This window comes from Syngnathoides biaculeatus, chromosome 13 (assembly GCF_019802595.1).
Source record: "Syngnathoides biaculeatus isolate LvHL_M chromosome 13, ASM1980259v1, whole genome shotgun sequence".
NCBI lineage: Eukaryota > Metazoa > Chordata > Actinopteri > Syngnathiformes > Syngnathidae > Syngnathoides > Syngnathoides biaculeatus.
This window is the reverse complement of record NC_084652.1, coordinates 14172169-14196590: the sequence shown is the minus strand read 5'-3', so window position 1 is coordinate 14196590 and position 24422 is coordinate 14172169. Positions and strand designations below refer to the sequence as shown.

The 24422-nt window shown below is 39.7% G+C and overlaps 2 protein-coding genes across 7 annotated transcripts; one reads left to right on the top strand and one right to left on the bottom strand.

Moving 5' to 3' along the window:
• Window positions 1-783: 783 nt before the first annotated feature.
• On the bottom strand, window positions 784-11550 carry LOC133510845 (nucleolin-like). Of its 3 annotated transcripts, none has more exons than XM_061839259.1 (15): window positions 11418-11550; window positions 10823-10889; window positions 10073-10144; window positions 9867-9990; window positions 9631-9791; window positions 9345-9465; window positions 9083-9234; window positions 8083-8209; window positions 7868-8001; window positions 6749-6875; window positions 6326-6456; window positions 5492-5549; window positions 4645-4773; window positions 3577-3748; window positions 784-2177 (listed from the first exon to the last, which is right to left on the bottom strand). In XM_061839259.1, the coding sequence occupies exons 1-13, from the start codon at window positions 11424-11426 to the stop codon at window positions 4758-4760; spliced, it is 1299 nt and encodes a 432-aa protein (XP_061695243.1). In that variant the 5' UTR covers window positions 11427-11550; the 3' UTR covers window positions 784-2177; window positions 3577-3748; window positions 4645-4757. The 3 variants fall into 3 exon arrangements, with proteins under 3 accessions (XP_061695243.1, XP_061695242.1, XP_061695241.1); XM_061839258.1 differs by having other exon boundaries at window positions 786-2177; window positions 3577-3728; XM_061839257.1 differs by lacking the exons at window positions 784-2177; window positions 3577-3748 and having other exon boundaries at window positions 4745-4835.
• On the top strand, window positions 11516-22632 carry gk5 (glycerol kinase 5). 4 transcript variants are annotated; one of them, XM_061839253.1, is made up of 17 exons: window positions 11516-11638; window positions 12272-12573; window positions 12650-12743; window positions 13012-13087; window positions 13192-13285; window positions 13941-14072; window positions 14806-14881; window positions 15074-15135; window positions 15217-15290; window positions 16658-16718; window positions 16846-16972; window positions 17061-17165; window positions 18717-18811; window positions 20419-20522; window positions 20628-20687; window positions 20914-21047; window positions 21970-22632. In XM_061839253.1, the coding sequence occupies exons 2-17, from the start codon at window positions 12448-12450 to the stop codon at window positions 22131-22133; spliced, it is 1584 nt and encodes a 527-aa protein (XP_061695237.1). In that variant the 5' UTR covers window positions 11516-11638; window positions 12272-12447; the 3' UTR covers window positions 22134-22632. The 4 variants fall into 4 exon arrangements, with proteins under 4 accessions (XP_061695237.1, XP_061695238.1, XP_061695240.1 ...); XM_061839254.1 differs by lacking the exon at window positions 11516-11638 and adding an exon at window positions 11692-11709; XM_061839256.1 differs by lacking the exon at window positions 11516-11638 and having other exon boundaries at window positions 11794-12573; window positions 18717-18760.
• The last annotated feature ends 1790 nt before the right edge of the window (window positions 22633-24422 follow it).

Below are 24422 nucleotides of genomic sequence, written 5' to 3'. Positions count from 1 at the left end.
GATAGATAGATAGTAGATAGATAGATAGATAGATAGTAGATAGATAGATAGATAGATAGATAGATAGATAGATAGGACAATGCAACAACTTCAAGTACAAAAGTAAATGTTTTATACCACAAACCCATTTGTACATTTTGAGAAAAGGAAGCAATTTCAATTGAAGGTACCTGTTAGTGAGTAATGAAAAAGAAGAATTGCCTTTTAATTTATGAAGTGAAACCTGTCTTTCCTGGGTACTACTCGCAACATAACAAAATAAAGGCAGTATTAACAATGCATATTTTAAAAACATATTTTTAAGCAGCTACCACATCCAGCGTATGTTAAAAATCAATGAAGGGTTAAGAAATACAAATGGATAGGCCTTTTTCCTTCTCATGAAAAGATGACTAATCTAGTAAAAGAAGCAAAAAACTATATAGCTTTCAAACTCCTATGTCTACTCTCATTATCTGTAGTCAGTGCAGATGGGACAGAAGAAAAAAAAAAAAGCTGGAAGAGCAGGCTGTTGAGGATCTGAGACAAAACTGAGAAGGGCACATCAGACAGGTTGGGGGGGAGGGGGGGGTTCTTTAGCTTCAGCATTGTTCACACGTAATACAAACTCGCTAAACACCTCAACAAACCAGTTGAAAACATATTCGCAGAGCTTAAATACTGCTTACCAGGAAACCCCGGGGTGCGTCATTTCATCTGAACCACACAAAATGAAACATGCACTTGACTGGTTGATGAATGCAGGGATTCCCAACCACTGTGCCGAAGCACACAAGCGTGTTGTGAAATATCATCAGGCATAAAATGATCCAATTTCACTTTATTGTTCTGGAACTTATTAATTTATCATCAATCGTGTAGCTTTCCTAACATTCTTATTTGCCAAGGGTTAATAAAGGTTGGAAAATACAGTAAAAGTGTGCATGACATGTCACTCACTGCTGAATGTACCCAATTCCAAAGAAGTTGGGACCTTGTGTAAAGAGAATTAAAAACAGAACGCGATAATTTGCAAGTCCTTTTCCACTTACATTCAATGAAATTCACATCCATCCATTTTCTGACCACTTATCCTCACAAGAATCGCAGGCAGGGTGAAGCCTATCCAAGGTACCTTCGGATGAGAGGCGGAGTACACCCTAAACTGGTCGCCGGCCAATCGCAGGGCACATTAGAACAAATAACCATTTACACTCACGTTCACACCGACGGGGAATTTAGACTCTCCAATCAATCTACTGTGTGTGTTTCCCTGCATGTTTCCATGCAAGCAATCCCTGCGGAACATTGAGTCATCTTAATTTTTATGATGTGATATGATGTAAGAAACACCTTGCAAAATTTTCAACTAAATCAGTGAATCAGTATCACTAATTATAAACATAATTTGTATTTGATACTGCATAACCCAGTATGTCTCAACCTGTTTAATATCTAAACATTGTAAAAAAATAATAATAATTCTTACATAGATCAAAAAGTATAAAGTAGGTGACAATATTCCACCGTGCCTTAGTGAGAGGCATTTGAATAAGAAAAAAAATAAAGACTAGCATTTTCCAGCCAAGGTGGCGCTCTATTTGCATAGACATCTCCAAGTCGTTTAGTGAAATACAAAACCCACAAATTAGTATTTTGTAGGCACATTATGCTTATTAGGTAGTTATAATTTAGTTATTTTGTGGCCACAATTTAGCATTTTGTGTGCACATTTTAATTATCTTGGGGCCTAATCTAATGGCATTTGTACACTTGGAAAAATAAATCTTCTACTCCAACAAAAATCATAAACGGAGTTTCTTCCCTCAGGTTGCGGATATTCCCTATAAATGGTACAGTAGACTTCCAATCCTTCCTTTAGTGCATGCTTGTTGTGTCTTTCATACTTCAAAATAATGTTTCATGAGATACATTCGTCACAAAAAGTGGGGGTTTTTACATATTACAGACTGAACATAAACATCCTGTTTTTTTAATTCTTGCTAGCATTCAGAAATGCTAAAAAAACACAGGGGTTTTATTTTGAATAATACAAAAATGTGTATTTTTTTTTTTTTTAAATGTCAGATCCACTTCAAAATTCAGTTGGTTGCTGTGGGGGTTCCATTTTTGGTTCGATGGTTACCGCACTTACAGGATCCTCTTTGCCATCAATGCGAAATGATGTTGCGGGATCCCTGAAAGTAAAATGCCGTTTTGGGTTTAATCAAACGGATCAGTGGTTTTCAAACATTTTACCATTTAATTGCCCAAAAATAATTCTAATATTATTGCAAGCGTCTGTAACATTATGCACAGTTCAAACATTAAAATTTTGCTTAATCATATTTAAAAAAAATTAAATAATGATTAAATCAAAATGAATAGAACACAGTGAGAACCACTGCTTTAGATTCACTGCAGTCGAACAAAATTTGCAGATGTCTAATATGACCTCGCATAAGCACAAAAAAAAAAAAAAAAAAGCTAATGTTTCTGAAGAAATTATTCCTATAAAGAAGGGGTCTCAAACTCAATTTACTTTAGGGCTGCTGGAAGCAGAGTCTTTCTGAAACTGCTTCCCAAATGCACGGGTATGCCATTTAAATTATAAATGTCTAAAAAAAATTCTAACATCTATTTTTTTTTTTTTTTTTTTTTTTAAACAGAAAAGATAAATAAGTATGCTAGTGTAAACAAGCTGTGTGCAAAACTACTTAAAAAACTATGGGAGTAAATTAGTGCCACCAGGATAGGAATTTGAAATGCCACAGAAAACATGATTTAAATTGTAAATGTAAAGTGATCACATTTTCAATAGTTTTATTTCAGTGTAACTTTTCAATGTTAACAATTCAACTCGCTATAATTCGCTGTGTAAAATTCACCGTTTGTGCCACCAGGCAGCGTTATTTCAGGTCAGAACCAAACAGCCAGCCAATCCCGTTACGCTTTCTCAGCATGTGATGCCACGTGACTAAAAAAGCATAACTGCGATAACTGGGTGTTCGGTTTTGACCTGAAGTAACACTGCCTGGTGGTACTGACGGTGAATTTCAGACAGTGAATTGGAGCAACTGCTGAAAATGAGATCACTTTACATTTCAAATTCAAATCCTGTTTTCTGTGGGTTTTCAAATTCAAATCCTGGTGGCACTAATTTACTTCCATATAAAACCCTCCATTGGCTGGGCTACTTTAAATTTCACTCATTGAAAAATGTTTTTCTGCTCACATCATGCCCAATCGATGTCGAGCACCCGAGACTCGTATACCCTGCCGTGATTGCTGTTCATCAGCTCCGCACACTACTCGGTAAAAGTCCCCTTCATATAAAACTCAAGGGCTGCACAAACAAATTTTCAGACTAAGATGGGGGCCACAAAATATTATCTCGCAGGGAGCACATGGCCCGCGTGCTGGCAGTTTGAGACCCCTGCTGGAGAGTAATATAGCTCCTTATCGTGATGGAATAAAGGGTTGTTTTAATCAGAAAGTTGGTTTCAAAGCCCGAAAAATGTTTGTACATTTTTAACCACTGCTTTATTTTGTGTCAATGGCAAATTATAAAATCAGAAAGATGTGGATGAGACCCACCTTGTCAAAGCAGAGTAGATTCAGCAAACCACGTGTCGCACAAAAGTTGCCGACCTGCTTCGAGCTCATCTGCGGCCTAAGCCCAGAAGCCAAGGCCACGGGTGAAGATCAGGAGTAAAGAAAGCAGCAGCAATGATGCCCTCAGCAGGAACCTGGATGGAATGGGATAAATCTGGTGCATACATAACAAAATTCACATCAATTTAATTGTTTATTTCAGAAGCGACATCTCATACAGGATATCTGTAGCAAAATTTGTACCACTTTTCCCCCCCACTAAATCCCTTCGTCACATAAATTGCAATAGTTGTTCACTAAAATATTTGCATGCCACAATGTTTCAAGACTTCTTTCAAATCTAATTTGTTACTAATTTGCATAAGAAAGAAAAGGAAGGTGCAAATGAGCATACAGTATCTAATAATTAGGAGCAAACCAATATTGGGAAAACAGGTCATTGCGTGGAACGGCAAGATATTTCCACAAAATCCAACTGAGGTTGTCTTCAATTAACAGCAAATATTATGGTTTTAGTCTTAGGTTACGCGTTTAAAAACAAAAATGTTTTTAGTGGTGACTTTATCTCTCATACATTGTAAAGAGCAGAGTGAAAACAAAGTCCACAAATACCAAGTAGAAGATCAACACTACCACCCCAAATGTTACAATAAAATATACATTTAACTACATGGAGCTCGTAACCCACTGCACTATTAATGACAAAATAGCATACGCAAACAACTTACAGATTGCCTTATCATGTACAAGAACTACAATTTTAACTAAAAACTGTATAAACATTTTGAGTCGAAATTTGAAACGAAAAGGCAAGACAAACAAAGGACACATTTAACTAACTCCAACAATCTTAATTGTGGATGTTTGGTTTTGTTCTCACCATTTTAAGAATGAACTATTAGGTTTTGAAAAAAAAAAAATCTTGCAGCTATAATTGATAATAATTACCAGAATGGAAACTAGAAAGTGTAAATTAAAGTGCATAAATGCACACGAAGACTCAGTTAAGAATTCACCTGGATTTAACTTGGATCCCCATGCACAACTCACCAATGTCACCAACTCACGACGAGCACATCGGGTGTCCAAAGTGCACAAGTTTAGTGATGATCGACCTCCGATCATCGGTCTGCCGCTTTTCAGCAAAAACGTGGCCAATACACTCAATGGTGCGGTTCTCTAGAAGGTCCATTAAGAAGAGAGCTCACAAAGCAGGATGAGGTTACCCCAGAGTGAATATACTGTATGTACACAAAACAAGACCGTTTGTTTTTCCAAAAGATATTTATGTTCGCACAAGACAACTTTATCCGTAACCGAAATTTGTCAGAACATCCAGTTAACCATTGAGAAACCAACTGGGCTTCTTCTTTGTTTCATTTTCTTTTCATTAATATGCACGTATGTGTTTTAGATTTAGCAGTAATATGGCTTGCTCAAGAGAAAAACTGTGCAGACAGAATATTTTTTCCTAGACTGAAACTTGTGACCCATGTAGTTTACAGAACAACAAGTGGGCATCCAAACGAATTCATGTGGCTGAAAAAATTAACCTTTTGTACTAGAATAATAATAATAATGTAAGTCTGCATTCCTGCACATACTTTTGCGACATTTGTATTTATTTTCATTCGGGAACTTTTATGAAGAACAATTTTTCCATTAGGAGAGAAAACTTGCATGTGTGTACGGGTGTGTATGGTTGGGGGGCTGTTAAAAAAACTTATATACACAGTAATTATGACAGTTACAGTACAAAATGTTGTAATGTAAAACATTGAAAAAAAATTGCAGTCTGTTCAGACAGAAATATTTTCAAATAAAGACCCAAAAAGTGTTGGAAGACCAAGTAGGTCATTTGCGCTTCATATGTCTACACAAGTGTTTTTGCATTTACTCCGCTTCATTTTCCACTTGAACATCGCGTTGCGTCCCGTCAGCACCACGTCTTGGTCCTGAAAGAAGAGTCCACCAGATGTGGTCAACCAAATACAAATATGGAAGTTTTGACAACCCGCAAAGCATGTGTTAATGTACAGCGCACACAATAGTCTGTATAATACTGTGTTCCAAATATGTAATTAAGTATATCCTGTTGTGGTCATTCTCAGACTTAAATAGTCAAATTAATTTCCAGTAAATGGTCTTTTTGGATTATCAACCACTGTAATGGGATACAGAGGTGCTGTTTTCATTTACAGTAGAAGAAGGAAGTGCAGTATATATTGTTTTGTTTTTTTTTTTTTTTAGACAGCAAGCGGCTTCTTCCTTGGTGTTCTCCCATAAATCTTACTTTTGTTTAATGTTTTACAGATAGTTTTACGGATCCCCCCCCACTGCAATTGTATTTTTTGCAGCGTATGCAGTGTGTTCTCCTGCAGGAGAATTTAAAACTTCTCAGAATTCTTTGGATACTTTGGCAGGAAATGGTCATTTATGCTTTATTGGGCATTCATCAACCACTGTGGGAAGTAACTAAGTACTGCCAGAAACTAACACCGTCATATCCACCAGTCCAGAGGATCTTAAATGTGCTCGATGGGTGACACAACCACTTCAAAAGACTATTTGAGACTGTATTCAAAGCTACCAATGTCCCTTTACAGTGACACAAAAAAAAATACATTTCATATGCTCCTGTATAGTAACTGAGTATTTTTGACAACAGAAAACACTGTACACGGACTGTTTCCTCCTCTGTTTGCTCATTGTGTGCCGGCAAACTGCCTACCTGGACCAGCACTTTTCACTTTGGACCTTGCGTAACACATTCTGACTTTGCTTCCATTGATCTCGCTGTCCTCCATGGCCTCTTTGGCAGCTGAACACATTTCTTCAGTCTCATACTCCACAAAACCGAACCTAACAAAAATCAACACACACTTGAAGCTGTAGCACAGACCAAAAGTAACAAAGCACTCCTACCTGTACCCCATTACTAAACTACAATTTTTCCAGCTATCTTTTAAAGACACATATCTGTATTTTCTACTTTAGTACTTTTGTCTTGATACTTTTACCTAAATAACAGAGGGGGTTCAGTACGAAAAGTTACTCTTTTTTTTTGCAAAATAATTCATACTTTTACTGAAGTACTGAAAAACATTACTTTTGACATCTCTGGCACAGATTACAGCACGTTACATCAACTTACCCTCTTGACTCTCCTGTCTTTTTATTTCTGGCAACTTTTGCAGAGAGACACCCCTCAAAAGCACTTCGAAGAATCTCTGGCGTTGTCTTCTCACCTAGTCCCCAAACAATCAGCTTTTTGGAGTCCACTAAGAAAAGAAAGAAACAGAGATTTAATGTTCCTGTTCTCAGTCGAAGCAGGCAAAAGTCTTGGGATGCATTTACAACGCGGATCTAAGTGCACACTTCTGATTTAGTACTTTCAAATTATCCTGCTCCAATATGACCAAATTTACAAAACTTAAAAATGAGAAAATAGGTTAGTATTTGGTGTGACCAACATTTTCTTCACATATTATGCCACGCATGAAAAGTGGACGGGTTCTCTCGGCAAAGGAGAATCCCTCATTAACACAGATTTAGACATATTTTTGAAGGATATCTGAGAGAAATGGGCATTTTGCATTCATAGAAAAAGATCTTCCAGTGTTACATTGATATTTGTGTTTCACGTATTAACATTTATCCATCAATTTTCTTAGCCGCTTATGCTCACAAGGGTCGCGGGAGTGCTGAAGCCTATCCCAGCTGTCACATTAGGGCAGGAGGCAGGGTACACCCTGAACTGGTTGCCAGCCAATCGCAGGGCACACGAAGGCAAACAGTCTCTCTCACAATCACACCTACGGGCAATTTAGAGTGTCCAGTTAATATTGCATGTTTTTGGGATGTGGGAGAAAAACTGACTGCCCGGAGAAAACCCACGTAGGCACGGGGAGTATAATGCAAACTCCACACAGGCGGGGCCCAGATTGAACCCGAGTCCTCAGAACTGTGAGGCCAACGCTTTAAAGCTGATCCACCGTGCCGCCTTTATTAACATCACATACGCAATTATTTAAATACAGCATTACGCCATGACTTCACTGTATGCTTCTGGCTACTTTTTTCTGATTTCGCTCATTCACTGCAAGTCTTCCACATCAACTAGGCTATTTGAATTTAATAGCAGTCAATGGCAGTGAACATATGCCTTCAATGTTCACTATTTTTTTTCGGCAGATGTCTATGTATTACAATAAACATTCATATAAATATATTACACATATATGAAAGACTAGATCTGTAAGATCCAAAATACCTTCTCCAATCTCTGGCCTTTGTCTCATTTTACAGAATTCGACTCTCACCGGCCTCTTTCGAACCCTCACATTTTTGGCGTCTGTTAGGGCTTGTTGAGCATCTGCCACAGTGGCAAACTCCACAAAGGCATATCTGTAGGTCATTGGATATAAGATGAAATTCATTTGCAAGAAATAAAGAAAAAAGAGAGAGAAAGAAATAACGTACTCTTACCCTATTGCTTTGCCATCCTTGTTAGGTATAACAATAGTGCCAGCGTTCTTAAAAACTTTTTTAACGTCCTTTTCCTTCACTTTGAAAGGAAGGTTGCTGACAAAGAGTGTGGTGCTTGGAGGAACTTCTAATGAGAAAAAGGGGACAAGCAGCATTTTATGGGTTATAAATATATACTACATGCACACAAAGTAAGCGGATGTTTCGGTGACTTTTCTTGTTACCGTAATTCCCGGCCTACAGACCGCACCTGGTTATAAGAAGAACCCAGTACATTTGCAAAGGAAATACCATTTGGTACGCAGCCGTGTAAAAGCCGCAAGTGCCCACATTAAAACCGACATTGAAACATGAGATATTTACAAAGAAAAATGGCACACAGAGAGTGTAACGCTAGGGGCGCTAACAGGGCCGGTTAAAAAAAAAAAAACATACTGGTAAAAATCACTGAGACACGGCAGTAACACGCTAACGCAGCGCTAACAGGGCAGGACCGATAAAAGTCACTTCCTCGGCACATATATTCCACCGGTCTCACTCTTACATTTTCCGCTCGAGTGTCCCCTTGCGGCTGTTAGGAAAAAATGCACAAATTAACCACATTAGCCACATCAACGCATAAACCTCAGGGTTAAAAGCGTGTGAAAAAAGGCACGGCTTATAGGCCGGTGTGACGGTCTGGGCGCTCCCCCGTGCTGAAAAGTCTCCTTGTGATGAATGCGCATAGGTTACACATGAATACTCAGCGACAAGTTATCCAATGGCACATATTGAAGCATGGATGGGGATCTTTCAGAATGGCCGGAAGTTTACAAAATATACGCTCATGCGCATTACTCACAAAGAGACTTTGCTGGACCGGAAGCGCTCATACGGTCACACCGGTACTACAGTACTCAGTATGTATGCTGCAAACTTCTGATGACAGCGATAGACTGACTGAAAGAGTCAGTAGCTTGTCGTCCCTAACAAGACCTTTTAGGTACTCCACCGAAATTACCTTTATTTGTTGTTTTCTTGTTGACATTTTTGTCACTGCTGCCCGCTCTGACAGAGTCAACAATGAGAAGCCTGTCTTGGATCTTGGCTCCTTGATTGTTTTCCCTCATTTTGCAAGCAACTCTTTCATTTTTAAACTCCAAAAAGGCGATACTGTTGATGAAGACAAATTGAACTTAGTGTTGAGAACAGAGAGTTCGATCCTAATATTTGTACAATACAAATTTCACATTAGTAGAAAAAGATTACTGAAGAAAACCTACCCTCTGTCTGGGTTCTTAGCCTTGCCAGGAAACCTGATTTTAACTGCTTTTGGGAAAATCTTCCGAATGTCTCTCCTTTTTGCCTCATATGGGACATTCTTCAAAAACAAACATCTTGCATCTTGAGATGATAAGAAAAATAGTCAAATGGAGGTTACTGTACTTTTTTTTTCCCCCAGAGACCTCTTTTCACATTTATACTGTTTTGTTTTGTTTTTTAAATAAAACAATAGCACCATCTAAAGGTTTGTACATAGAAGCACAATTGTCATCAGCACTTACTGACCTTTCTTGTCCCGTTTTGGCTTCGCTTTCTTTTTCACATAGTCCACAGTTTTGACTTTGGGTTTCGCAATAGTCACTGGCTGACCAAGAAGCATCTCTCCATCCAGTGACAAAGCCTTAGTCACATCAATCTCAGAGGCCAAATCAATAAATGCATGTTTTCTTAAAAAAAAAAAAAAAAAAAAAACATTGTAAAAACAGCCTAAAGTCAGATACTGTAAATAAAGAGCTACTCACCTGGATGGAGCTAATCTGATGTCTTGTACCAGAAGACTTTGTGTCATGAAGTAGTTTTCTAATGAACTATTGACTTCATCAAATGTTTCAGAGTTGTTTAAGTTGCCAACAAACACACAATAACCTAGAAAAAAACAACAACAACCTATTTCAAAGGAACTTTCCAAACAGAAAATGTCATTTTTGTTTCGATTAAGAATTCCTACCATCATTGATGAGTTTAGTTTGCTTGGGCGGTGACGTTTCTCCAGTAGTTCCCACTTTGCGCTTGCCTTTGACTGAAACAGATCAAAGTGACATTTGTAAATAAATTAAGCTAGAGAGTGTTTCGCTTTACTACTTTCCTGTAAATTCACATGGGTTTGGTTACAAAGCCAATAGTAAATAATACTTTGTTGTTTTATTTCTTTCAGTTTGTCCCATTCGGGGTCGCCACAGCGTGTCATCTCAGATCAACGCTCATATTTGTTTGGCACAGTTTTTACGCCGGATGCCCTTCCTGACACAAACCCTCTGCATTTAACCGGGGAGAGACCTGGAGCCGATCCCCGCTAACTTTGGTCTGATAACAGACTACACCCCGAACTGGTCACCAGTAATAGCTGTATTTGTCAACAAAGGCATGTTCACCATGAAAACAACTCATTCAAAAAAAAAGTACAATACAGTAAATGTACAGTTACACTTATACAAACTTCATTGGTAAATGGAATGTTTGAGAGTGGTATTTTTCACTTTGTCCTTCAAAACAAGTTTACAGTATCAACCCAGATTGCACATGCAGAGTCAAGCATGGATGTTGTTTGGCTAGAAGCACAGGGTGACTGAATCCATCAATAACGAGAAATATTACATATGTTAGTGACTACATATTCTGTTGTAACACTTCCTCCGGGGAAAGAAGTAATCTGTTCTTATAGGACTTAGTTATTGGGCAGCGTTGTTGGGTTACTCACTTGTGACGTTAGTGTCTTCATCGCCATTCTTCAAAACCTTACTTGGTGTCTTTTTAGATCTTGTGGCCTGCGTTAGACACACAAAAAATGTCATCACTTCAGTATCAGTATGATACAGGAAAAGTATCTCATTTATTGCTGTTTACTGACAGGCAGAAAATTCAAATCAACTCTTAGCTCTTCATTTATACTTGGTGTGTCTTGAGATTGTTCTAATGCAGCGTGGCTCAATAAAGGTTGGGAAATACATCACAAAGCCTAATGCTACTAAACAAAACAGAATCGAAAGACAATACAATGAATGGGGACTTCAATCTGTCTGTAGCAAACCAAATTTTCTGTCGAGACAACACATGGGAGGGTTGGACCTCCTCGAACAAATGAAAATGATTGTTAGTGGCGAATTTTAAATGTAGTGTAGCGGTTTAGGAGAGCAAGGAAAGACCAAACAGAACAGAAAAGAACGAAACATGAATGTCGCTGTGCAAGTAAAGCAAACAGGCAAGAGCTGACTTATTTGTCCTCTTAGTAAAAAGTGCATTTTGACTTGGTAAAATTATTGTCGGTGAAAAAGTAAGTTCTTTACAATAATTACCTTCACCATTTTGCTACTCCAAGTCGGAGACACATGTGCAAGCTAATGTTTCGTACTACGCAAGCGCATTGCGTAAGAACACGAGGCATACGGGTGCCCAAAAGGCAAGAATGCGTTTAACCATAGATTGAACATTAGATAGTTCTAACGCCCCCCTTTGATCTACGTGTCAACAGGAAATCAAAACGAGTTGGGGTGGAGAGTCGCCGCATGTCACTCAGGTGCACGCCGCACATGAAAAAAAAAAAAAACATTGGGGAAAAAAAATCTCATTGCCACCATACTGTGCTGCGTACGTTTACAAACAACGCCGCAAAATTATAATATGGGAACTGTGTATAACCTTATACTTGTAGTAAAATGTTTTGTATCCTTATTTAAATGTTATATAATCATCTATCAGTTTTAAGTTGACAAAAAGTAGACTCCTTGAAAATTGTCCGTAAAGTATGCAATATAGGACTTGTTTTCGATGAACATGCATTGCCTTCGAAGGACCCATTGCCCCTACAACATGGCGCCTACATAGGCACGTCAATGACTCGGTTCCCGAAGTGCTTTAGAATCTAGTTTGTTTTTATAGTTCGTGGGATTTGTGAGTCAAACGGATAGTCAACTTTTTTCCCCTAATAACGCCACTCCTATTTGTAACTATCACTTATATTTCCAAGTAATATTTATTTTACGTGTTCGTGAAATTCACGTAAAAGTGGCACCTAGGAATAGTTTTCCATATAGACAAATTACTTTTACACATGTTTTTTTTTTACGAATTACTACGAGACTTTAAGATTTGGACCCAGTGCCTCGAATTTGGCTCGTTCCAGTTCAACATGATTTGTCTTCCTATCTAGGTGCCAAAATGCCGGTTTGTGTCGTTCGCGACGGGGTGTGGGTGTTTGGAAATGGAAGCTTGTGACCGAAGTCCGAAGGTTGACTCACAGCTTCAGCGACACAGCGCATACAAATACGATGGATTCTTGCTGGAAACGACACTGATGTGACGTGAGAATATAGACGCTTTCCTGCAATGGGGACCCCCAGGAATGGTATCAATAAGGAGAGATTTATTTTGTCTGTGGACGTGGGCACGACTTCCATCAAATGTCACGTGTATGACAAGAAGGCAGAAATTCGTGGCTCGTCCTGTACAGAGGTAATGTCCACTTTGCCCCAGCTCCTGTCACGCAACGTTTCACGTACTCTTGTTAACGCTCGTGTTCTTTATTTAGGTGGTCCCGTTATATCCAGAGGAAGGCCATGTGGAACTTGACCCAGACACTTTGTGGAAAAGCTTCATCTCTGTGGTGAAAGGGGCTGTAAATGGTACTGGCGGTCTCCTACATCCCTACTAAAACTGGGACTTGTCATGTACTCGTGGTGGGAAAGTACTTTCTACTTTCACTCCCTACATTTAAAAGCAAATATCTGTAGCTAAACAATTTCTTTTACAACCTGCGCAGATGCTGACACTAAAAACACCAATCAAAGTTGAAAAGAAAATTACTTACACTGAATGTATTGAATGTTCAGCTTTCAGAACAATGTATTTTAATAAAGGACTACACAATCATACTTGGGTGCTGTGTTGCAGACGCCGGAGTACAAATGCATCAAATTGAGGCTCTGGGCATCTCTACGCAGCGGGCGACCTTCACGACATGGAACAGGTGATTCTGCGTGACCTGAGAATGTTTACAGTACTCACAGCTGCCTCACGTTATTTCGTAGTATGCAAGTACTCTTTTTCAAATCCTTCCTTTCCATTTCACAGGGCAACTGGTGTTCCTTTCCACAATTTCATCAGCTGGCAAGACCAGAGAGCAGCAGACCTGGTAACGTCATGGAACCGATCGTGCACCTTGAAAGTGAGTCTCATTCTGCTTTGGCGATTCATAGCTGCAATTTCTTTTTTCCATTAATAACTGACTTGAAAGCGTCTAACAGCGTTGGCATTAAACCTTTCTCCAATAAAATAATAATTTTTAAAAAACACAAGCAAGTTGCATTATTTTAAGGTTATCATTAATTAGCTAATTAAGTATTTTCCTTAGTCACTTCAAAACTTTAACATGTAGGACTAAGTGGTATTTAAAGCTTGTCCAGTAAATTTTTTCTTCACAATAAAAGCACCATACAAGTTAATAGGAGGGTCATCAGTGTTGCCAGTCCAGTTTCCTCCCACATCCCAAAAACATGCACTGATTGGACACTCTAAATTGCCCATCGATGTGATTGTGATTGAGAGTCTTTATGTGCCCTCTGATTGGATGGCAACCAGTTCAGGGCGTACCCCGCCTCCTGCCCATTGACAGCTGAGATAGGCTCCAGCACTCCCCGCAACCCTCATGAGGATAAGCGGTTCAGAAAATGGATGGATGTAACATTTCAAGGTCTGTCCTTTCCTTAAGTAAAACAGTTCAAACACTACTTCTACTTTTACTAGAATCTACTTCTATACTTCATATACTGTAGTTCTACTTTAGTAGAGAGTATGAGTACCTTTTCCAACTCTGCCTTCAGGCAATCCACGGCGTAATGAAAGTGTTGCACTTTGTGACCCGGCAGAAGCGCTCACTTGCAGCGAGTGTAATCGTCTTCTCCACTCAACATGTCACCTTCCGCCTTGTTTGGGTCCTCAAACACTACAAGCAGGTGTGTGTACCCGTGTGTGCGCATTAAAACAATAATGTACTACATACAGCAGTAAACATAATGGCTTGTGTGTGCTCTTCCAAAACCTGTCATAAAACTAACATGGACAAGTGACATTTTCGTATCAGCTTTTTTCACAAACAAGAATAAAACATAATATAATAATGACCTGTCACAGGTAGACAATATACACTGCATTCATTGGACACTTAATGAGCTTTATACCTGAACAGCTAATGATGTTCAAAATACAATCAGCAATGGTACTTAGCTACGTGAGGGGCTTACATTTTAGAAAAGCATTAAAGTGTGATCACTTCCAAACCTGTTTAAAGAGGAGTTTTTACACAGCTCTTGTATTTCCCCTCAAGATTGATGAGTTGATTGATAATAATGTAATAATGCTTTGGCTGGTAAATGTACGCTGTATGATTTGTTGCTCCATTACAACTTTGTGAATCACCCTTCTTTCTATTTTTCTGTTTATGTGCATGCAGCACAATGTCACATTCAAGAATGGAAAAAGACAAGAGTCATAAACGCGTTTCCTAAAATAGTTGCCAACAAGCTATTTGTCAGTCAACACTTCAGTAGACTGTGCTGATAGAAAGTGTGAATACCAAACTCTATTCATACATTTAAGGTTCATAATATAACCCCGATTAACACTGCAAAGCACATAAAATGTCATTTCCCATAAACATTTCGACTGTTGCTGTTTCTTTCCTCTTAGGTTGCTCAAGCAGTGGCAGATGGAAACTGCTGCTTTGGAACAATCGACACTTGGCTCTTGTTCAAGCTCACAAAAGGTAGCTCTGCTATCTTCACATCACTCTCACGTGAAACCCGCAAATTCAGTGCAAAGAGTTGCATGATATCGTTTAGCTGGAGTTCAAATTCTAATTCTTAAATTAGCGTGCAAATGTGTCAACTGATCACATCAAGAAAAGAAAAAAAAAAAAGAAGAAGAATCATGTCTTGTGTCACCTGATCTCTACCAGGTCTGGTTCATGCCACAGACTACTCAAATGCAAGTTCAACCGGGATTTTTGACTCCTATCAGGTCTCGTGTAAACTATAATTTTGTTATTTTTATCTTCAAATGAATTTGCTTTGTATCCTCGTGATTGTTTTCTGTGCACAGATGTGTTGGAGTCAGTTATTATGCTCTCTGGTCTCCCTGCCGCTCTCTATTTTCCCCAAAGTAGAAAATACAGGGTGAGTAAATTTCATTTTCGAGTCACTGGCCACATGATGTACACCTGCATATCTAATGAGATCCAAACATCCGTCACTTGTGTACTACTTACATACAGTATATTGGGCTTCCAGGTACAATTTTTGGATAAACGTAAAATGCACTACAGTATGACCTCCACAAGTGAGCTTTGTTTGACCATCTCAAAACTTTTAAGTGTTCCGTTTCAAAGCACTTTTTGTACACTTTGTTCTCCAACAAGGTGTTGAAGGACAATAGTCCTTCACCTTTGCCAGGCTCGCTATTAGCAGGTTGCAACAGAGAGAGAGAGAAAAACTGGTGAAGTCACAGAAATGCATAGAAGTCAACAAATGTGGACATTTTCATGGAACAAACACCCTTTTTTAAATTTAGCTGTTCAGCTCATTGTCAGAGAACATTAGTGGAAAATCTACTTAAATGTTGAACATTGTATTGAAAAGTTGAAAGAAGGTCAAACTGAGTTCACCTTCAAAGATTTCAAGTTCATCCTGAAATTTCATCCAAAAGCATAAAATGAGGAGTTCGTGAGGATTTTGTGCTTTTACAGGAATGAGAAAATTGAAACACCACCTGTATGCTCTTATTTTTTCCCCCCAATTGTAAAGAAATGTAATTCAGCAAAGGAAAGTTGTACTTTTTAGTAGAGATGTCCCAATGTCATTATGTGATTTTTACCTGATTCTGATCAGATAAAAAAAAAAACATTTTAAATGTGATAACATGACAAAATCCAAAGGTGCAAAGATTTTCCCAAATGGAACGGTAATTGCATTGTTTTATTTTAAACAATGCGACTTTTCAGGGTATTTTTAGTGGGTGCGTGGGTGACACCCAAAATGTTATATCGTGAAGTTCTTCTGTTATTTTTTTATAATACTGCAAATGTGGAGGTCCATGCATGCATTACACTACACTGCCTCCAAGAGGCCAAAGTGCCCACAGCAGCAAGAGCCGATACACTTTCGCAATTCCCCCCACTGTCTCAGATGAAATCAGATGGACCTTTTCCTGTTTTAGGCCTTCTAGGAAGGATTAATAAAATAATTTCAAATTTTTATTATTATTTGACTGATGAGTAATTTATTTTGGGGTTGTTCTTTTAAATGTCAAAAGTAGAATTTTGGTAGAGCCCACTTTTTGCCCAGAGAAAACCTCCATTAGAGAAAATGGATGGATGGAGTTTTGTTACTTATATGTATCGGATTGGGATTTAGTACCGGCAGATACTTCAAATCAAAATCTCGAACTGAGTTGCAAAAAAAATGTGATCGGGACATCCCAACTTCTTAGCATAGTGTGAGATTATGTATGTTTTTTTTCCCCTCACCTTCCTGTTGCTCTCCAGCCATGAATTTGGTTCCACAGACCCGTCCATCTTTGGGATCTCCATTCCCATCATGTCAGTGGTGAGTTGGTATCACACCCTCTTCAGTCTTTGCAATCACGATACGACTTGTCGTATCAGTCTCCTTATCACCCTCGTGTTATCTGGCCAAGCGTGAACGCATTATTGAGAAATCTGTCACGCCGTAGATGGCGGACCAACAGGCTGCGATGTTTGGAGAGTGCTGCTACAGTGTGGGGGATGTGAAGATCACCATGGGAACGGGTACATTCATGGACATCAATACTGGCAGCACACCTCACACATCTGTGAATGGTAACGTAAAATACGCGAGAAAGTACTATACAATCTACTGGATTTTCATGTCAGGTGCGTCGCAAACCGGTGTGGGTCTGCTCGTTAGGTCTCTATCCGTTGGTCGGGTGGAAGATTGGCAAAGAAGTGATGTATCTGGCTGAGGGTAACGCAGCAGACACCGGCACCGCCATCAAATGGGCTCAGGCACTGGGTGAGTGATGACATGTTTGGAAATGCAAGGAATAGAAATGGAAAAGCCTACAACTCCAAAAGCGTGCATAATTCCATATTTTCGTCGATATTTGCTTCTTGGGCACAGGGGCTCAGCTGGTAAAGTGTTGGCCTCACAGTTCTGAGGTCCCGGGTTCAATCCCTGACCCGCCTGTGTGGAGTTTGCATGTTCTCCCCATGCCTGTGTGGGTTTCCTCCAGGGACTCCGGTTTCGTCCCACATCCCAAAAACATTCAACATTGATTGGACACTCTAAATTGCCCCTAGCCATGATTGTGAGTGCGGCTGTTTGTCTCGATGTGCCCTGCGATTGGCTGGCAACCAGTTCAGGGTGTATCCCGCCTCCTGCCCATTGACAGCTGGGATAAGCTCCAGCACTCCCCGCGACCCTCGTGAGGATAAGCGGCAAAGAAAATAGATGGATGGATTCCCTTCTTGTTGAAACCATCAGTGGCAGTTACTCAGTTGTTGTTTATTTGGTTTTGTTTAGCAATTAAACAAAACCAAATAAACAACAACAGGTTATTAAAAAGTTATGGGGGAAAATGATTTTGAAATTAACTTTTATAGTGTGTATAGTACAGTTCATTTAGCTTTTATCCATCCATCCATCCACAGTGGTGGCGCCCAGGTTATTAAACAGTAATGGGAAAAAATATATTTTGCAATGAACTTTTCTATGTGTATACTATAGTTTATCTAGCTTTTATAGTGCTATTTTATTTTCTAGCACCGTAGGCCCTTGAGTACTGTAATTTCAATCCTCTATGTGTTAATCATATTAAAGAAATGGCAATAAAAATACATTGCAACTTTCATGCAAATAAAATCAGATAAATTGATGGAATGATCAAAAGGATAATTGGATCAAAAATATTCCATTATGACAGGTGTAATGTAGATTTTGACTCCGATTTTGAGATAACTTCTGCTTCAGCGTAGTTATGTGTTGAAATAAATCGCCGTCATAAGAATGGAGTTCTATCGTAAATTGTAGACCTGGTGATGCTCCTCCACCCTGCAGCAGTGCCAAGCGTAGCCCAGCTGTCATTACAAATGAATGCCATCAAACTACACCCACGTGTAGGTGCAGCCCCAAATAATGACGCCGTTCCGGACAAACAACTTTTTTCCCATTCCTAAACATGTCATCGTTTAGACTCGAGCACAGTTGTCCTACTCAAGGAAATGCTTTTCTGAAATGCTGTGCTACATTTTTGCCAGATGTAACGAGACGCGCACCTTCCCAAAAGCCAAACTGTCATCTTGTCAGTTCATATTACATTCTCCAGAACGTTTTAAGATAGTTAATAGTTTTTCTTCCTTAATAAATGAAATCACCGTTTAGAAACAGCATTTTAAGTTCACATGGGTTCTGTATTTGTTTCATGATCTTATACATTGAAGTAGGGGGACTATGCAAAAATATAAGAATTTGAAATGGGGGGAGGCAATACTTTTTCGTGGCATTGTATGAAAAGCTAGCGTGGTGTAAACAAGCAATGTGACAATTGTGTTTTTGCGCTTGCAGATCTGTTCTCTGACGTGGAACACACCAGCCTTATGGCCTACAGCGTGAGTGACGCAAACGGCGTGTGTTTCGTCCCATCTTTCAGTGGCTTGCAGGTACGATCGCGGATTGGATGTGCCTGAATGCGAATATTTAGTGATGCAATTTTGGTTTTTATTTTATCTATTTCTTTTTTGAGGGGTGTCTGATTCTAGATTATCCACCTTTTCAATCCATATGTCGCTGTAACATCTTTTTGGTCTTATTTTTGTTTTCCTCTGCTACCTCTCTGAAGTGGCCTTTGTAAGTGTGTCTTTCAAATAATAATGTCCTATTTCGTGTTGGCAGATACCAATGAAGGCATTAGCAGTGTTCGGAATTATTTCCTCATTCCACACTTCCCGATAACTAATCACAGTTTTCCAAGATATGAGCCATTGCACGGCTAAATTTTGTCTTAACATACTTGCAAATATTTAAGACGGGAAGTGCACATCAGACTCAGACTTCTAGAAGGTGCCAGCAAGCTTTAAAACACGTGGCCACCATTCACACGGGTTTCCTTTCAGTGGAAGGACAAAATCTGTTGGGGGCAGTCGTGTGCCATTAAATGGGATCGCCAACTTGCCTTTAAACTCACAAAGGAAGAATTGGCATGGACAATACATTAGGTCCGGGATAATATTGCGTTCGCATTTTTTGTGTTAGCAGGTCTTGCAAAGACCAAAAGTTATTACCATGTGTTTTTTTTGTTTGTTTTTTTTTTTATAAATACAATACTGTTGACTCAGAATGTTTTCGATCCATCCATCCATTTTCTTAGCCACTTATCCTCACGAGGGTCGCGGGAGTACTGGAGCCTATCCAAGCAGTCAACGGGCAGGAGGCGGGGTACACCCAGAACTGGTTGCCAGCCAATCTTTTGTTTTTTTTTTTGGTTGCGATGAAACATCCACCATCAATTTTCTTTGCTGCTTACCCTCACTAGAGTCGTAGGTGTGCCGGAGCTTATCCCATTTATCTTTGGAAGAGAGGCGAGGTACACCCTGAACTGGTTGCCTTCCTGTCAGTTTCATTCATTTCAATTGAGGAAGGTGATTTTTAGATACACGGGTTTCGGGATATGTGCATGGTCACAGAATGAATTCAGCTCGTATCTCAAGGTATCTGATTATGATACTACTACATAGGGATTCTTATGTAGTGGACATTATAGTTCACTCATCAGTCAAACAAAAAATTTGGTAATTCCTGCCACAAAATTATATTGTACTGGATTCACATCACCTTGTCAAAATGTTGAACAAAAGGTTAGGTAATTATTTCGTTTTAAGATGAATGTATTTTCCAGAATTAATACAGTCAAAGCACACTGTGTTCATCTTTGTTGATACATTGGTCTGTTTATATTTTTGCATTATAACACAAATTCGTTTCTTGCCAAAAATCAAGTAATACCCCAGAAACTGAAATGGAAAATCATTTTTCTGTACATGGGTATATATAGCTTTTTTTCAAGTTTTTGCTCACTACTTTTCAATAAATTAACCAAAAGTAGGCATTACACATTTAAACCGCACTACAAAAACGTGAACTCACTTTACAAGGCACCTCCTAGTGGACGGGGAAGTGATTCCGAACACCGCCCTTGTGACAACAAACGGTACGCCTGTAGATTCATGTTCATTACTTATTGTTGAAATGTTACATTTTATGCCCTAAGGCTCCTCTGAACGACCCAAAAGCTTGTGCCTCCTTCATGGGCCTCAAACCTTCCACCACCAAAAGCCACCTGGTCCGCGCCATTCTGGAGTCCATTGCCTTCAGGTTAACCTTTTTGAGGAGCCGGGGCATTTTACACTGAACAGAGCTAACATTCTCTCCTTTGTGTGTGTGTGTGTGTGTGTTGGTTTTGTTTTGTTTAACTCGCAGAAACAAGCAGCTATATGAGACGATGCTAAGAGAAACAAACATTCCTGTTACAAAGATCAGGTAAGTGATCGTTAATGGCATCTCCTGTTTGTTCCATCTCACGAGCCGATATCCCGTCAACACGTTTGGATTAGCGCCAGAAAACAGGGTGTTGCCAGAGTGTTTGGGTTCGGTGAATGTAGATTAGATTTTAATGGCAGAGAGAATGACGGTTGCGCTTCTCTGATTACCGCTCAGTACGCCGCAATGTGGCTGAGTGCATTTTCCCTTCTTGTTTGCCTCTCAGGGTGGACGGCGGTGTTTCCTCCAACGACTTCATCATGCAACTCACCGCAGACCTGTTTGATAGAAAGATTGAAAGATGCCGGAACCATGAAATGTCCTGCTTAGGGGCTGCTTTTGTAGCTGGACTTGGAGTGGGTACGTTAGTGAGGTTATAAATTGTTATTTAACAATGATTACAATTACTTGGTAGATGGTAGTTTGGGGGCATTTTGCAGAATAATCTGAGTTAAAACAAGTGCAATTAATACAAATTCAATTGGATTTCCAACACAAGGATGAAGTGTCACCTCAAAAATATCCATCCATTTTCTTTGCCGCTTATCCTCACGAGTGTCGTGGGGAGTGCTGGAGCCGATCCCAGCTGTCAACGTGCAGGAGGCGGGGTACGCCCTGAACAGGTTGCCAGCCAATCGCAGGGCACATAGAGACGAACAGTCGCACTCACAATCACACCGAGGGGAAATTTAGAGTGTCCAATTAATGTGGCTTGTTTTTGGGATGTGGGAGGAAACCGGAGTGCCCGGAGAAAACCCGTCCAGGCACGGGAAGAACATGCAAACTCCACACAGGCGGGACCGGGATTGAACCCGGGTCCTTAGAACTGTGAGGCCAACGCTTTACCAGCTGATCCACCGGGCTGTCCCCTCAAAAATATCACCAACAATTTATGCTAATGGTATAATTGGATTTAGCACTTCTAGGACACAAGTAGACAAGAACACAAGTCCAGTACGACACAAGTCCTCAATGTCAGTTTGTTCTCTATGAATACTGGTCTGATAATGTTTTGTTTTGTTGGTTTTTTTTTTAGACTGATAAAAAGTCTTTTTAGTGGCCAACTGTCTGAAGAGGAAAAATATCTCCGTTCTGTGAACTGCTTTCCCATTAATTATGTGATGCAATTCAATTTAAAGACAGTGCAAATCAATTACAGAAGATGCATTTGTTGGGAGGCCCTTGTTGGGCGCTAGTATCTGAATAATAATATCAGTTGTGGTGTGTCTTTTATGAAGTTCCGCTAATGATATTTTCTCAACAATAGCTTCTCTTCTTGCAGGCTACTGGCAAACTTGCAACGAGCTGAAGAAGCTGCACAGCGCGGGCGATGTTTTTTGCCCTAAACGCGCGCCCAGTGACAGCGCCGCTTCCGAGCACGCGCACGATCTCCAGAGATGGGAGAGAGCTCTCCAGCGCTCCATGTATTGGTACAAGCAACCATGACACAGGATGCGTTCACGGAACAAAAGAATCTGAAACCTGAGCCACTCTTCGAAGAAGTCTGATTGTGTCCGGTATACTTGAAACCACACGAGGGCCCAGATCACCGCAGAAACCACACATGAATTGTTTCTCCCGTAAAGACATGATTTCAAGTCACAAACTATGAGTGACATTTCAGGTTGTAGTATTTCATCAAAAACTGACTACCATTGTACATAGTTGCACACTTTTCCACATGGGGGCGCCAACCTTGTGAAGCCCCAGACATGAAATGGGGAAAATAAATAAACTCACCACAATATAGATTTGTGCAAACATTCTGAATTTATGGCCACAAAATACTAAATGGGTGCTTTAGTGTACTTGTGCCCGAAAAATAGCTGTCATGTTTGGACAAAAGTAGTAATTTGTGGCCACAAAATTAGAAAATTGTGATAAGAATGTTGCAGTCATGAAATCTGGATAATGTGTTTAAAAAAAAAAAAAAAAAAAAAGCAAATTTATGGCCATGAAATAGGTATAACGTGCACACAAAATACAAATGGAATTTGGAATTTTAGAACTTGGGACGACGAGGTAGCCAAATGAAGCACACCTTCATAAGAAAGTGCATTCTCGATGTGGTGCGCTTGATTTGCTTCCCCAACTGTCCATGGAGTAAGTCAAATATGTCCCTTTTTTCCAATGGCACAGTAGCACACTGACATTACGTCACGCTTTGTTCACTTTGGATTTCATCAGTCTGGACGCTTAATAGAACAACGTGTACTTTGGGAGCTCGTGACTACAGGAGCCTCACATGAAAGCACCTACTACTGTATATGCGTATACAATGCAAATTTTGTAATGACACCCTCCAGTCCGCGCCGTCTACACATGCCAAAACATAATACATTGTTTTCTACATGTTGTTTACTTCTTCCTCAACTAATCGTGATGATAATTTCTTATTGTGCCTTTTTTGTGGGAATGTTCAAGGATATTGGATGACTGTAATTGAGGCTAGTACTGACTTTGAGCATTTATTCAATGTGCTTGTTGTCCATCTTAATGTCCATGTACTAGTTCTCACTTGTAAGACCATTTAGCGCACTAGTAGAAAGACTGTCTTATGCAAAACATTTCTCATACATGCTACATGTTAACTAGAAGAACTAGTAGTACTAATGCGAGGTTTTCAACTAGTTCCCAGCACTGAATTGTCTTACTGATGAGGACAAAGAGCATTGTAGTACTATGGACCGGTTTTCCATTGTCCAACAAAAAATGTAATATTGTAGCCTCGATCAATAATGTGGTATTTTTGGTTTTAAATGGACTCAAACTGTGGAGACTGCAATGTGACGGAGCCATTTTGTAAACCATCTGCTCATCATTTAAAAGCAGAGTGTGACTCAATATATGTGCGCTTTGACAAGAGTTTTGGGCTGCTGGGAGCAAGTCGCTCGAGCGTGTCTGCACATCGCTGCGTGATTGTGCTCTCAAACGCAACAAGAAAGCCTGACACTGACCTCGCACGCCCTCGCAAACAAACTCGGCGTGCGTCTTGCTTTTTTTTTTTTGTTTTAAATACAGGTGGAGCAGCAAAAAGAAAAACGAATGTCCACGTTTTGCACGATAAGGATTCCCGGTGGGTTTTTGGATTAAAATTTTGACGAGCCGCTTTAACCATATGAGATGCCATGTGAATAATTTATTTCTCATGCACACAAAAACAAATGCAAAACAAAACACACACACACACCTAAAGAGTACACAGTCAGCAAAAAAAAACCTAAAACTAAAAAAAAAATCTCCCACACACAAAAAAACACAAAATTATTATACCAAAGGGAAAAAAAAAAAAAAAACTTCCTATGTAAAAAATGTAAAATTTTCATGTTCATCCAAAAATATTATCCATACATCAGTTTTCTTTACCGCTTATCCTCACAAGGGTGGCAGGGAGTGCTGGAGCCTATCCCAGCTGTCAACGGGCAGGAGGCGAAGTACACCCTGAACTGGTTGCCAGCCAATCGCAGGGCACATTGAGACAAACAGCCACATTCACAATCACACCTAGGGGCAATTTAGTGTCCAATTAATGTTGCATGTTTCTGGGATGTGGGAGGAAACCCACACAAGCACGGGGAGAACATGCAAACTCTACACAGGCTACAGGATTGAACCCCCGGACCTCAGAACTGTGAGGCCAACGCCTTACCGGCTGAGTCACTGTGCCGCCGACTGGTTTTTAGGGTTAAGGTTTCAGATCCCCGCCCTGCCTGTGTGGAGTTTGCATGTTCTCCC

Excerpts from the sequence above, each read along its gene's own strand:
- gk5 (XM_061839253.1), top strand. The coding sequence starts at position 12,448 with ATGGGGACCCCCAGGAATGGTATCAATAAGGAGAGATTTATTTTGTCT. Across the intron at positions 12,744-13,011 it reads GGTGAAAGGGGCTGTAAATG|ACGCCGGAGTACAAATGCAT; the intron begins GTACTGGCGGTC and ends GCTGTGTTGCAG. Across the intron at positions 13,088-13,191 it reads ACCTTCACGACATGGAACAG|GGCAACTGGTGTTCCTTTCC; the intron begins GTGATTCTGCGT and ends TCCATTTCACAG.
- LOC133510845 (XM_061839257.1), bottom strand. Across the intron at positions 9,235-9,344 it reads GCTAAGAACCCAGACAGAGG|TATCGCCTTTTTGGAGTTTA; the intron begins GTAGGTTTTCTT and ends CTTCATCAACAG. Across the intron at positions 8,210-9,082 it reads CAAGAAAACAACAAATAAAG|AAGTTCCTCCAAGCACCACA; the intron begins GTAATTTCGGTG and ends TTTTCTCATTAG.